The 12,370-nt window shown below is 37.3% G+C and overlaps 1 protein-coding gene across 3 annotated transcripts in view; it reads right to left on the reverse strand.

Annotated features, from left to right (window-relative positions):
* Positions 1–297: 297 nt before the first annotated feature.
* The window catches only part of tox (thymocyte selection-associated high mobility group box), a 463,082-nt gene continuing 451,009 nt past the window's right edge, over positions 298–12,370 (reverse strand). For all 3 annotated transcript variants that reach the window (XM_060824082.1, XM_060824080.1, XM_060824081.1), the window contains 2 exons: positions 6,946–7,091; positions 298–1,352 (listed from right to left, as the gene is read on the reverse strand). In XM_060824082.1, coding sequence (XP_060680065.1) covers positions 1,319–1,352; positions 6,946–7,091 — 180 coding nt within the window. In that variant the 3' untranslated portion in view covers positions 298–1,318. The remainder of the gene's footprint in view (positions 1,353–6,945; positions 7,092–12,370) is intronic.

Consider the following 12,370-nt stretch of genomic DNA (forward strand, 5'->3'; position numbering starts at 1 on the left):
TACCTTCTATGTTTCTATGCGTTGCTTCAGCACTGGACACTGACACAAGTCAGGACTTGCTTACTCTCTATGTCCCCAGTATTTCATACATGAAATGTTGACACTAATGTCCTTGAAATCATCGCAAAGACACTATTTTTCTCCTCAACTGGTACCTGTAGCACTGAGCTAGTAAAATTTTGCAACTAATACTTTATATTTTCAGAACAAAGAGCAAATATATTTATAAAAGATCAAATACAAATAAAAACAGGAACACTTGGATCTTTTTTTCTGCAAAGAAGAAATCCAGATTTGTTTATTTTGTTATTACCGAGGAAACTAAATCAAAATGGTAAGCATAATCACACCGTTTGAGACTTGTGCCAGCAAAGTTAAATGGCACCTGAAATAGTTTTTGATGCTTACAAAATTACTTACAAACACCTCTATTTATTATTTCATAAATAGGCGTAACAGTTTCCATTAAAAAAAGATTAAATATGGACATACATTATGAAGAAACAATTATATATAGCCATATGTCAAGGTTATAACTTAGCTGTATCTAATAAACACCAGAGAAGCATTTGGCAGTTTTTGTTTTACACAAAAGTATGGAGTGACATAATTACTACCCATTACACCATAGAAGATACAAAAACATCTATGTAGTACAAAATAAATGTGTTTTTTTCAAACACTTAAAAACTGTTCATGCTATTCTATGAGACAATTTGGGATTGCTTAATAAAACTGTTGGAAGCAATTTTGCAAATATATAACTATGAAACCATTTTCTTACAAATTAAGCAAAAAATACTAATCTTGCCAATCTGGTCCCATTTAAATGATATAATCTCACTGAACAGCGTCAGTATAAAGTTACATTTTAACTAGGAAAACCTTTTTATCATTTTATACTCTAACAGAGTGCAACACAGACCCTATTTACAAACTTGCTATGAGTGCTCTATCCATCAGCAAATGGTTTCACTGGTTAACTATTAACAACTGATGGAAGGTCTAGGATTATGTTCCTAGTATGACATAAAATTGCTAAGGCAGTTCACTACAGCAGCACTCCACAGCAAAACCAACAGTAAGCAAAATGATCCAGGTTTTCTTCAGAAATGAAGAGGGACATTTGTCCAATAATAATCTTCGATGGAAAGAAGCAAAATAATGTCTTGTCAATTGGGTAATCCCACAGGTTTAAGTGCAAGCTTAAAGATCTAAGTGCTTAGCGACTTGTTGTCTAAAAGGTCACAGAACTGCCTTGATGCAATCCATATTTGAAGACTTCCCTGCAGTCATCTTAGGAAAGAACGCTATATCCTCAGGTGAGGTAGAGTGCTTTATCCCTCTGCAAACTTCAAAAGAAATAGAAAATAATTGTTAATTTTTGCAAGAAATAAATGGAGGCAAATAAAATGCAACAATTATATGTGCCTTCTAGTGTTTGTTTAAACAGGTGCCAACTCTCATTAATACCATATGTATCAATGTTGGTGTACACTTGTTAAATTTCATTCATGGGATGTGGGTATTGCTGGGTAGGGCAGCATTTATTGCCCATCCCTAATTACCCAGAGGGCAGTTGAGAGTCAACCACATTGCTGTGGGTCTGGAGAGACATGTAGGCCAGACCAGGTAAGGATGGCAGCTTCCTTTCCTAAAGGATATTAGTGAACCAGATGGGTTTTTCCAACATTTTGCCTATTTGTCAGAAATAAGTACAATTTGTTTTTTGAGAGGTGTTTAAGATACAAATGAATGTGCTCAAAAAAACTTGCTCAACGACATATGTGTATTGATAATATTCCTTGTCATGCGAAGGCATCATAAGGGTGACTCTATGCTCTGGTGCATCAGATCAGTGCCCATTACAGCAGACTGGACTCCCCGATACAAAAATCACGCCCTTTAAGGCACTTACTCCTGAAGTGCACACTGACTCTGGAAATTCCCCAACTCCTGTCACACACCAAGAACACAAAAATCCAGCCCTCTGTCCCTCCTTATTTGTCATAACAAATCACTTCATATCTCTCTGTACGATTATCAGTTTCCTCCTCAGTGTTACTAAACCTGCGAGTTTTGTGTTATCTGCATTAGCAGGTCAGTTGCTTCACTATTGGTCTTGTGCCATCACAACAAAATACAATCATATGCTTTTGCTGAAACAGAAGCAAGACTATCTTTAAATCCTTGATCATCATTGAATTGTTTTTCCTGCGGTCTCTCCCCTTGTTGAAACTTGCCTTTTCTGATTTGCTGCTTCATCTGTTCCTCAGACTTAGGCCCCAGTTGGTTCATTACAGCGTCCTATTTAGTGCTACTTTGGGACATACTAGAATGGCTCTATTTATCATTACAAAAATTGACTGCTCATAACAATAATAACATAATCTATCTTACTGTTTTGGGCTATGAACGCATCAGATTATATTATTATTGTCATTGGTCCATTTGGAATCTAGCGAGACTACACCTGCAAATTGCCAATTGACTTGTTATAAAACAGTTCCTGTTATACTTCCTTAGTTTCTGACAATTGACTAACTCTTGCTGATTCACTAATATCTACCTGTGAATGTTTTGAATTGCAAGTGTCACAAATAGTTTGCCACAAAACAAAATAAAAGGCTATTTAAAATGCAGCAACTTGATTTCTCAGGCAATTATGTTCCTACAGGCCAACTGGTCCTTTCTAATCCTTTCCTTGTGTTCCTACATGTGGCATATTTCTGAAACCAACTCTTGGTTTAATTGCTGTTTGATCTGAAGATTTTGATTTCATTCATTGATGGGATATGGGCTTCATTGCTGGGTCAGATTTATTGTCCCTCCCTTTGACACCAATAAAAAGGTGTTCTGTGCTTTATCTGAATTTTAATGAATGGTCATTTACAATTACAGCTGATTAGTATAATCCAATAAAGGAAAATGTCACACAGTCCCTAATTCTCCTGATATCGATGAAATTATGAGGAAGAGAAAGCAAAACACAATACTTTGCCCTTCTCATTAAAAACAAGATTAGAACAATTATTTACAGTTGAATTATACTTCTTCCATTAATGGAGTCAAACATACAACATTAGATAAGACAACCCATCAGAAATGTTCAGATGGCACATTTAACCACATAGACAATCACCTGTACTTATTTGGAGACAAATCGTCAAATAGACCATAGTAATTTCCATGGCCTTTGTGACATTATGCTGTTTGGTGGAGACTTTATTGTGAATTTTGTGTCTCACAACCCCAAGCAATATTTTTCATCTCTGAAAAAAGACTGTTTGAATCCTGCGGATGTGGTCGTTTGATGACGACTGTTTTGGACTCACTGATTCAGGAGCTAGTGTAACCTGTTCTGTGGCACATATTTCTGGAGATCACTGTCAGTTTGCTGACACTTGCAAACGACCAAACAGCTTGGCAATGGCACCCAGATGCATGAAAACATAAACAATATATTTACATTCAGTCTAGGATCTCGATTATTTAAGTTCAAAACCAGGGGCTAAATCAAGAAACTGCTCTCCCTTTTCACATACGATGCCAAATTTATCATATCATGGGACTACATTTTGAACATTCAGATGTAGGTTTGTCCTAAATAATTGTTGTTCCTTGTAAAGAATTTTGCAAAATTCAAAATTCTTCTTATCTCTAGCCTTCACCCCTCCGTCATCCACTGACACCCTCTATCCCATTTCCAGCACCAATTATGTATTTTTCTAGGAGGCTGAGGGGTGACCTTATAGAAGTTTATAAAATCATGAGGGGCATGGATAAGGTGAATAGTCAAAGTATTTTCCCCATGGCAGGGGAATCCAAAACTAGACAGCACGGCTTTAAGGTGAGAGAGGGGCAACTTTTTAACTCAGAGGGTGGTACATATATGGAGCAAGCTGCCAGAAGAAGTGGTAGAGGAGAGGACAGTTACCATTTAAAAGACATTTGGGCAGGTACCTGAATGGTAAGGGTTTAGAGGGACATGGGCCAAACGCAGGCAAATAGGATTAGTTCAGTTTAGGAAACCTGGTTGGCATGGATGAGTTAGGCCGAAGGGCCTGTTTCCAGGCTTTATGACTCTATAACGCTATTATCTGAACTTTCCAATTCATTAAAAACCAGGGAGCTGAAATTCTGTGGGAATTTAACAGGAATTTCAAAGGTGATTGATGAACCATGATGGAGTTCAAGCCTCCAGGCACCTAGCGAGTAATGTTTGAAAAAGTGAATGTTCTTCCTTTGTCCAGTTGGTGGAGGCTCCTGCCAGAACAACACCCACTGAAGACTCTGGATCTAGGCCAGAGCTAAGTGATGGTGGGAGCAGTTACGTGGTGTGGAGTCACAGGGATGGAAGCAACAGGTGTTGGTAGGGAATCATGGGGATGGGAGTGAGCGGTGTTGGTATCTAGGGCAGGAGGTGGTGGGGCTTGGATAATGCTAGGTCCCTTGATTGGGCACTGAGTTCTTTTGTATAAAGAATGAGCCTATCCCCTGGAAACACAAGAAACCCTCGGTGGTTTACAGACCATGTTCCCAGTGTGGTAACAGGCACACCCAATGCTGGATTAATATCACAGCTTTAGGACATAATTATCATTTATTGGCAGTAGGTGGGAAGGCTGACTGTGAGATTTTCTGTCATCTTATATAAGGTGGCAGGGTCCCCACCTGATTAATGCTCCTCCTGTTTCCAAATCTACCACAGAGGGAAGACATAAAATACTGTTCCTTGGCACAAAAATGTCAATGATTGATCATAAATAGTATCCAGTTTTATTGAGTGCTGCTAATGGGTTGTGTAGATATTTGCTATTCCAATATGCATCAACCTTGTATTTAGTTACATCAATATCCAACAACAATTGCTGTTCTTTTGTTTTTCTCTTTCTGAATTAATTTGTCTACTTTTATCACTCATTTACATTGGCTCAGCAAACACTCTGGAACATTGGGAAATGCTGTAAGAAATATTCCTCACATTTTGTATTATTTGTTCATGGTATGGAGGCAATGGTAGCTACACCACTATTTATTAATCACAAGATTATGGATGACCAAGACCACAGCTCATCCATCCAAGATGAGCCATCAGTCCCTCTGCTGTCACATCCAATTGTTTCTGGAATGATTCTCAGGTTTGTGTTTCCAGTGAGTCTATCTGGGAGACTATTCCATCTGCAAATTACTGTGTGTAGGAAGGTCTTCTGACTGTCTTTAATTTGCCTTCTTTTAGATTATAATTGTGAACCTCAAGATGCTATTCTCATTGTTTGATTTACCCTTTTCATCCTGTTTTGCATCTTTATCATTCTATAAAATCAACAGAATAGGCAGAGTGTTAATGCTCACCTATGTAAGGCAGAGAAACCAGACTTGTTTTATTGGTCTAAGTGAGCGCAACAAAAATAAATTTCAGGCACTGGTATCCTGCACCTGGTTGGTGTTATATAAATCAGGCTGTCCATTTACCATTGCCCAGTTTGTATAATCACTCTAGAATAATCTCACCGCTTCCCAAACAAAGCAGAAATAGTTTTCATTTTCTTAGTTTGTTGGACTACTTATGAAAAGGGGATTTTGATGAATGAGGAAATAATTAACTTGATTTCAGCATCAATTATAGACATGCATGTTCCTTCCATTGTTCTGGCTTTGAATGAGGATGTGTCCTGTTCCAGCTCATTCACCACCAGGTGTCTCTAAGACTGTGCCTAACCATGTGGACTTATATTGTTTTCCTGTGATTTTGAATAATAATTAGTTCATCTACAGATGAAGGGGGGTTACAAGACACAGATAATTGGGCTTGGACATGGGGAGTTAATTCAGTATTTATATTAAAATTGTGCGCTTACAAATTCCCAATCAGTTGATATCACTCCGGAGACAAGATTAATAGATACCCCAGATTAATCGATACCCTGATGAAGGGTTTTTGCCCGAAACGTCGATTTTACTGCTCCTCGGATGCTGCCTGAACTGCTGTGCTTTTCCAGCACCACTGATCCAGACCCCAGATTCAAAACCAACCTCTGAATGAATCTATATCAGATAATCAAGAAACGCTCAAGGAAATGCCCAGCAATTTTGTCCTTATTTTTGTAACTCTATTATAAATGATAAATTAACATAATTTATAAATCCAGTATAAATTCCTACACTTTATTGGGTTTTATAATGGAAGCCTGTAATGCTGGTGTGAGGGTATCAAACATGGGCAGTTGCCATTAAATGTACAGGCATGAAGTTGGCAGCCAGTGTAAGCAGATATAATATGTAGGGACACAGACACACACCGCGCGCACACACACATGCACGCACAGACACACACACACACGCACACACACACGCGCACACAGACACACACACATGCGCACACAGACAGATGTAACTGTTCAGGCATATTTCTGCAGGTTACATTTGATGACCTCCCACCTCCCACCTTCAACACCCCCACTAAAACTGAAAGCCTTTTTTCTTGTCTCCAATACATTAGTAACTAATAACTAATAGTTTTCGAATAAAACTTTAAAAAATTGCTTCTGCGATGTTGCTCTGAGGTTGCTCAACTGGAATTTAATATTTAATTCCTGGTTGTTTGAGGAAAATCCTGCAGGGTTGGCAAACCCCAATGTTAGCGTGTTTTTTTATTTCCTTGTAAATGTATCAAGATAAATCACTGCTAACCTAATTGTTTCAAAACTACTGAATATTTTGTTGCACAAGTATTCAAAATATGAAATGCTTATAATTCTATAATATAATATATACTCTCTAATATAATTATATAATATAATTAAAAATATAATTCTTCCTATATTTTATCGATCCTTTAATGCAACCAACAAATATTATTTAAGGATGAAATCAGAATCCTTTGACTCCATTTAAAATGCAAAGTCATGGTTCTGGCTTGATGTGCAACTCCTGACCACTAACCCATTATTGCAGTATTCATTCCAGTCAACACTCTGGGGTGGGGGGTTCCGGCAAACTGAGCGAATACAGTCCATTGTCGGAGTAGCAACAGGTGCAGCTGTAGATGTTGAGTTCATTATGTTCTGAAACTCAGACTGTAAGAACCCCTGAAGCAGAAAATAACAAGGATTTTCAGGTTGTCAATCATGAAACAATGAAAAGAATAAGATCAAAAGTGAATTCACTGAGATTTTTATACTCTAAAGCTTCCTGTTGACAAATAATCATTCTGATGGGATTGGTGGGGGGAGGGAAAAGAGAAGCAAAAAGATCAATTCTGTGTTTTAACTAACAATGTATTTACAATACCAGGAGGACACTCCAATTGTTGAATGAATGTTGATCTTTGAAGCTTCAAATGGCTTGCTATTTACACCATGCAATTACTTTTTAAGGGCACCTTTAATGTCAAATTCTATCCTACTACAAGCATATTGGTTTACTATATTTGCTGTTCTGTACCATTCCCCTGTCCACAGCTGCTGAGGAAATATTTGATAACATCCAAAACCAATTCACTTATATCAGTAAAGACAAAACATTTAAACATTCAAAATTAGTACTGAGAGCAAAAAAAATTGTTAGCAATAGAAGAGTAATAATGAATAAATCCATTGGCATCTTACATTAATGGTATGTTTGTTAACTTGTAGTCTTTGAGAACTCACAAACTGATCCAGCAGATGGGCGATTTGCTCTTTTGGATCCCTGATACTGTTAATAACACAACAGTTTGCTCACACAGTTGTAAAGATAACAATGATGTACAAGAAAAGGGTGGCTCCCTGATGTTATCTCACATTCTGGAATCAAGGTGTTCCTATACTCCAGGAAGCAACTTACATTATTTAAAGATACAGCCTGTCTCGGGGGCAGATGGGCAGGGCCCTGTGGTGGGCAGGGCAGCACCTTGTCAGAGCACGCCTTGGTCAAAAATATGTAAATACTTTCATAATACAAATTCCAAATGTCACTTTCCAATCAGAACAGTTTCCAAATGTAATTAATGTCTCTACCCCTAGCTTCACCTCCAGTCTCTGGGGGATACTGATACGGTACAGCCAATTCTGGCTCCATTTCAGCCCAACCTCACCAAAACCCACACTTTACTACCTGCAGGCTACAGGAATGTCGCCGGTAATTTTCAGTTTTATAAATCATCTTATTCTTCACTTCCTCATTGTATTTTTCTTACTGTTGAATTGATTGCATTTTTTGGATTAATTTTGTCAAGGGTAGGGGGAGGTGAATGTGTTGATGTATTTCCATTGATGAACCATATTATAAATACAAAAACACTTCTCCAAACCCTTCCATTCAGCTCATATTCTCTGAAATATTTAAGTAACAGGTTGGGGAAACGCAATTAATTTATTTCAATGTGTCCTAAATCTTTAATGTAATTATTATATTGCACTTGCTAATGTAGTACTGCAGCATCTGTGCAATGCTACAAACTGCCTGACCACACAGCCTCAGCCTTATGTGAGGGCCAGAACTTTGTCTAAACATGGTCAAAATAAAAATGGAGTATGCAATTTAGTGACAATATTGTGCTATTGCCAGGCTGCCTTTTCACAAGAGAAAAGCTGGTTAATGGAAATAATTCAGCATATAAAGATTTTGCAATGTAGTGACGGTGAAATTTCTATGCCACAAACAGAGAAGATGCACGTTCATGTCAATGAATGATCAGTTCCTCATTTCAGCAGTACCGGACATTTCTTGAAGGGGAGAAAAGAAAGGGCAAGTCAGGGTATAAGCTATTCCAAGCTGTTTTCTCAGACTTCCTCGTGATAGATAAACAAGATGGAAGAGGCCGTGATATACAGACTTGCTTCCTAGTACAGCACAAATTGTGTGTTAGGTAAGCACTCTAAAGAAGGAGGAAGCAGAGGCTTAAAGAAATCTTTAATAAAACAAAGACCTGCTGGTGCTGAAAACTTGAATCAAAAATAGAAATTACTGGAGAAACTCAGCAGGTAAGTGGAGAGAAAACAGGGTTGAAGTTTGGAGTCTGGTGCTGAAGAAGCACCACTGGACTAGAACAATTAACTCTGTTTTCTAGCCACAGATGCTGGCAGACTTGCTGACTTCTGCCAGTAATTTCTATTTTTGTTGCTAGATTTGGCTACCTTTTAAAATTTTTGACATTCCTGGAGCAGTAGTTAACAATAATCCTGTAAACAAGGTTGTTGTGATTACTGAAATGCCTAAAATTAATATTTATGGTTATTTCCTTAAATTGACATCTATCAGCATAGAATATTTGTACTGGCAGTTTAAAATATATGAAAATGTATGCATTTGTTTTGACATTTAATTCAAAAAACAACTTGAGTTGACTGAAGTTTAAAAGAGAAGAAAGGCTTATTGTTTTTTTCTGGCTGTCAATACTATTTTAATCTTGATAAATATAAATGCAATGGGAGCTAATCTCTGGAACATACATTTAGATCTGGCTGAAAGAGCAGGCAGCAGGTGGCTGGGTATTTTATTTAACTCTATCTATTAATGTATTGTTCTCCAAACTACTCTCCTTCCTTCACTTACAAAGGCACCATCTGCTTCTCTTTTATCTACATGAGGCTCATCTAACCAAAAATTCAGTTTAACAGCTTTTATAGGAAGTTCACAGAAAATAAATTCTAAAAACAATCTCAAGCAGTTTCAGAAAAAGTAGGTTAATGAATGCAGAAAGACATCATTACTTTATGCAGAAACACTGGGTATTCAAAAATATAATGACAAATCTTACAAGTAGATGTATACATATACAAAACAAAATGCATTTGTTAGGGGAAATTTTGTTTTTAAGCAAATACACTTAACACAGGTCATTGAACTCTCTAGGCTAGTAATATGAGGTAATAAGATGTTCCAACTTCACTTCTGAAATTTGTGTTGGACGCAATTTATATTAAAAAGATATAGCTTGTCTGTATACTTTTCAGGCTTTGTTTTGAAGTCTCTCAAGGTTCAAACTATGCTATTGAATTTGGTCACATTTCCACTTCTCCTAGGATAAGATTACAAATGAAATGGATGTAGTTTGTGTTCAAAAACTCTCTTCAGATTAAGAGAGCTGAACTAGAATACTGTGCCAATAAAACTGCAATGACTGTTCTCTATCAGCCACTCATGAATCTGATGAAAGATAAATTGAGCTTAAAAATTAATGCAAAGACTTCTAATTACACAATACTGGACATTTTACAGTTTGATACAGCTGCAACAATTACCAGATGTTTTTCTGTGATTGGTGGTATCCATGCCTAGAATTTTAAATTTCATTTTCATGTGTTAGTCTGGAATCAAAAAGGGGGCTCTGATAGAGATTAATTTGATGTCAGAGGGGGCATTTGCTCTGTAATTAGATTTTTGAGTCTTAGCAATTTGCTCTGCTACTGTGCTAAGTCTTATGAAGCCTGCAGCAAAACAGTACACTGATCTTCATCTCTGCACTTTACTGTGAGCTAATTTCATTTCCTGCCTATCTGAAGAGGTGGTTTCATCAGGCATCAGGGCTTTTTGTCTTCGTGGTTGATTTATTCATCAATCTCAATGTGATTTTGTTTTCTTTTACAACCTTGAAATTACATCCAAATCCACACACATCTGTTTATTACATGAGAAAATTGAAAATCTGTCTTTGTAATATCATACAAAGATTTTTCCACAAGGTTATACAGCAAGTCGACAGATATTAATGATTTCATTTTGGAGATTCTTTTTGTAGCAGTGAACAGAATAACAAGGAGGATTGGTTATCTGAACAAATATTCCAGCTTTGTGATTTTAGTATTTTTAGACCTGGAATGTTCTCAAGCCCTACAGGATTTCTGTATGCAATTCAGAATTTAGCTAGTATTCTTTCATAATGATATAATATATGACCTTTAAAGTAATGCCACATATTAAATATGTTGCATCATATTAAATTGAGCATATTCAACAAGACTAGGTTGAAAAGCATGTTTTTTTTTATCTAGCTGTAATTATAGTGATTGAAAATGACTAGAGTCAAAAATAAAACTGCAACAATCTCGGCATGGTGGCTCAGCGGTTAGCACTGCTGCCTCTCTCCAGTTAGCGCCAGGGACCTGGGTTCGATTCCAGCCTCAGGCAACTGTCTGTGTGGAGTTTGCACATTCTCCCCGTGTCGGTATGGGTTTCCTCTGGGTGCTCAAGTTTCCTCACACAATCCAAAGATGTGCAGGTTAGGTGAATTGGCCATGCTAAATTGCCCGTAGTGTTCAGGGATGTGTAGGTTAAGGGTAGATGTAGAGTAATAGGGTAGGATGGGTTACTCTTCGGAGGGCCTATGTGGACTTGTTGGACTAGATGACCTGTTTCCACACTGAAGGGATTCTATGAATCCCCCATAGTCGAATTTTCACAGAGATTTAATATTTAGAAATGTAGATTTCTTCTTGTGAAGAACTTTGCTTTATGAAGTGCCATGCCATTAAGGTCAGAAGGCATCAGATTGATTGGTTAGGAAATTACGAACAGCCTCAGCAAGCCTGGGCTAGGGAAGAACTTTACTTGGATTAATGCTCATGACTGTTATCCATTGTCAGGTGATTGAATATGTATATACATGAGTGAAGCACAAAGACAGGACCTTCACGCTTTCCACCGTTAAATAGTTTATTGCTTTTTCTTGTCGATGCTTTCATCTGAAAAATGGCTGAAGTATCTAAATGTCCCTGTCCCAGCAGTCAATTAGTAATCAAGAAAATTATATGCAAAGGCAGTGACCATACTTAAGAAATGTTTCCCTTTTTCCCTTGATACATCTTACTAGAAGTGGAGAATCTGAAGCTAATGGATAAGGTGAAAATTAATAGATTGGATGGAGGTTGGCATCACTGAGAGTGAACAAGATGATTGGTTCAAGAAACTTAGGGTGAAAATAGTGAAAGGCCTTGTTATAATCTTCCTCTCATCATGAGATATGTGGAAGTACCAGATGATTGAAGAATGATAATGTGACACCTCTATTTAAGAAAGGGAAATCTAAGGGGTTTTGTGCAACATTGCTACATCGCAATCTCTGAGGTGGAAGATCTAGGCTCAAGTGTCATCTCTGAACAGGTTGATTAAAAACTATTTATAAAGGAAATCTGATAATTACAAGGTGGTCAACCTATCATCCATGGTGGATAAGATTTCAGGAAAAATAATTAAGAAAAATATTAACAGACAATTGGAGCCGTTTACGATGATTAAGGATATTCATCATAGGTGCGTAAAAGGGAAATTGTGTTTGATTCATAGAGCTGATGAAGCAACAGCAATCGATGCTGTTGGAAGTGAGTATAAGAAAGCTGTGACAAAATGCCACTTAACAAGCAATAAAGCAATATCTGAGCTCACAGAA

The sequence above is a fragment of the Hemiscyllium ocellatum genome, chromosome 4 (genome assembly GCF_020745735.1).
Source record: "Hemiscyllium ocellatum isolate sHemOce1 chromosome 4, sHemOce1.pat.X.cur, whole genome shotgun sequence".
NCBI classification, from domain to species: Eukaryota; Metazoa; Chordata; class Chondrichthyes; order Orectolobiformes; family Hemiscylliidae; genus Hemiscyllium; species Hemiscyllium ocellatum.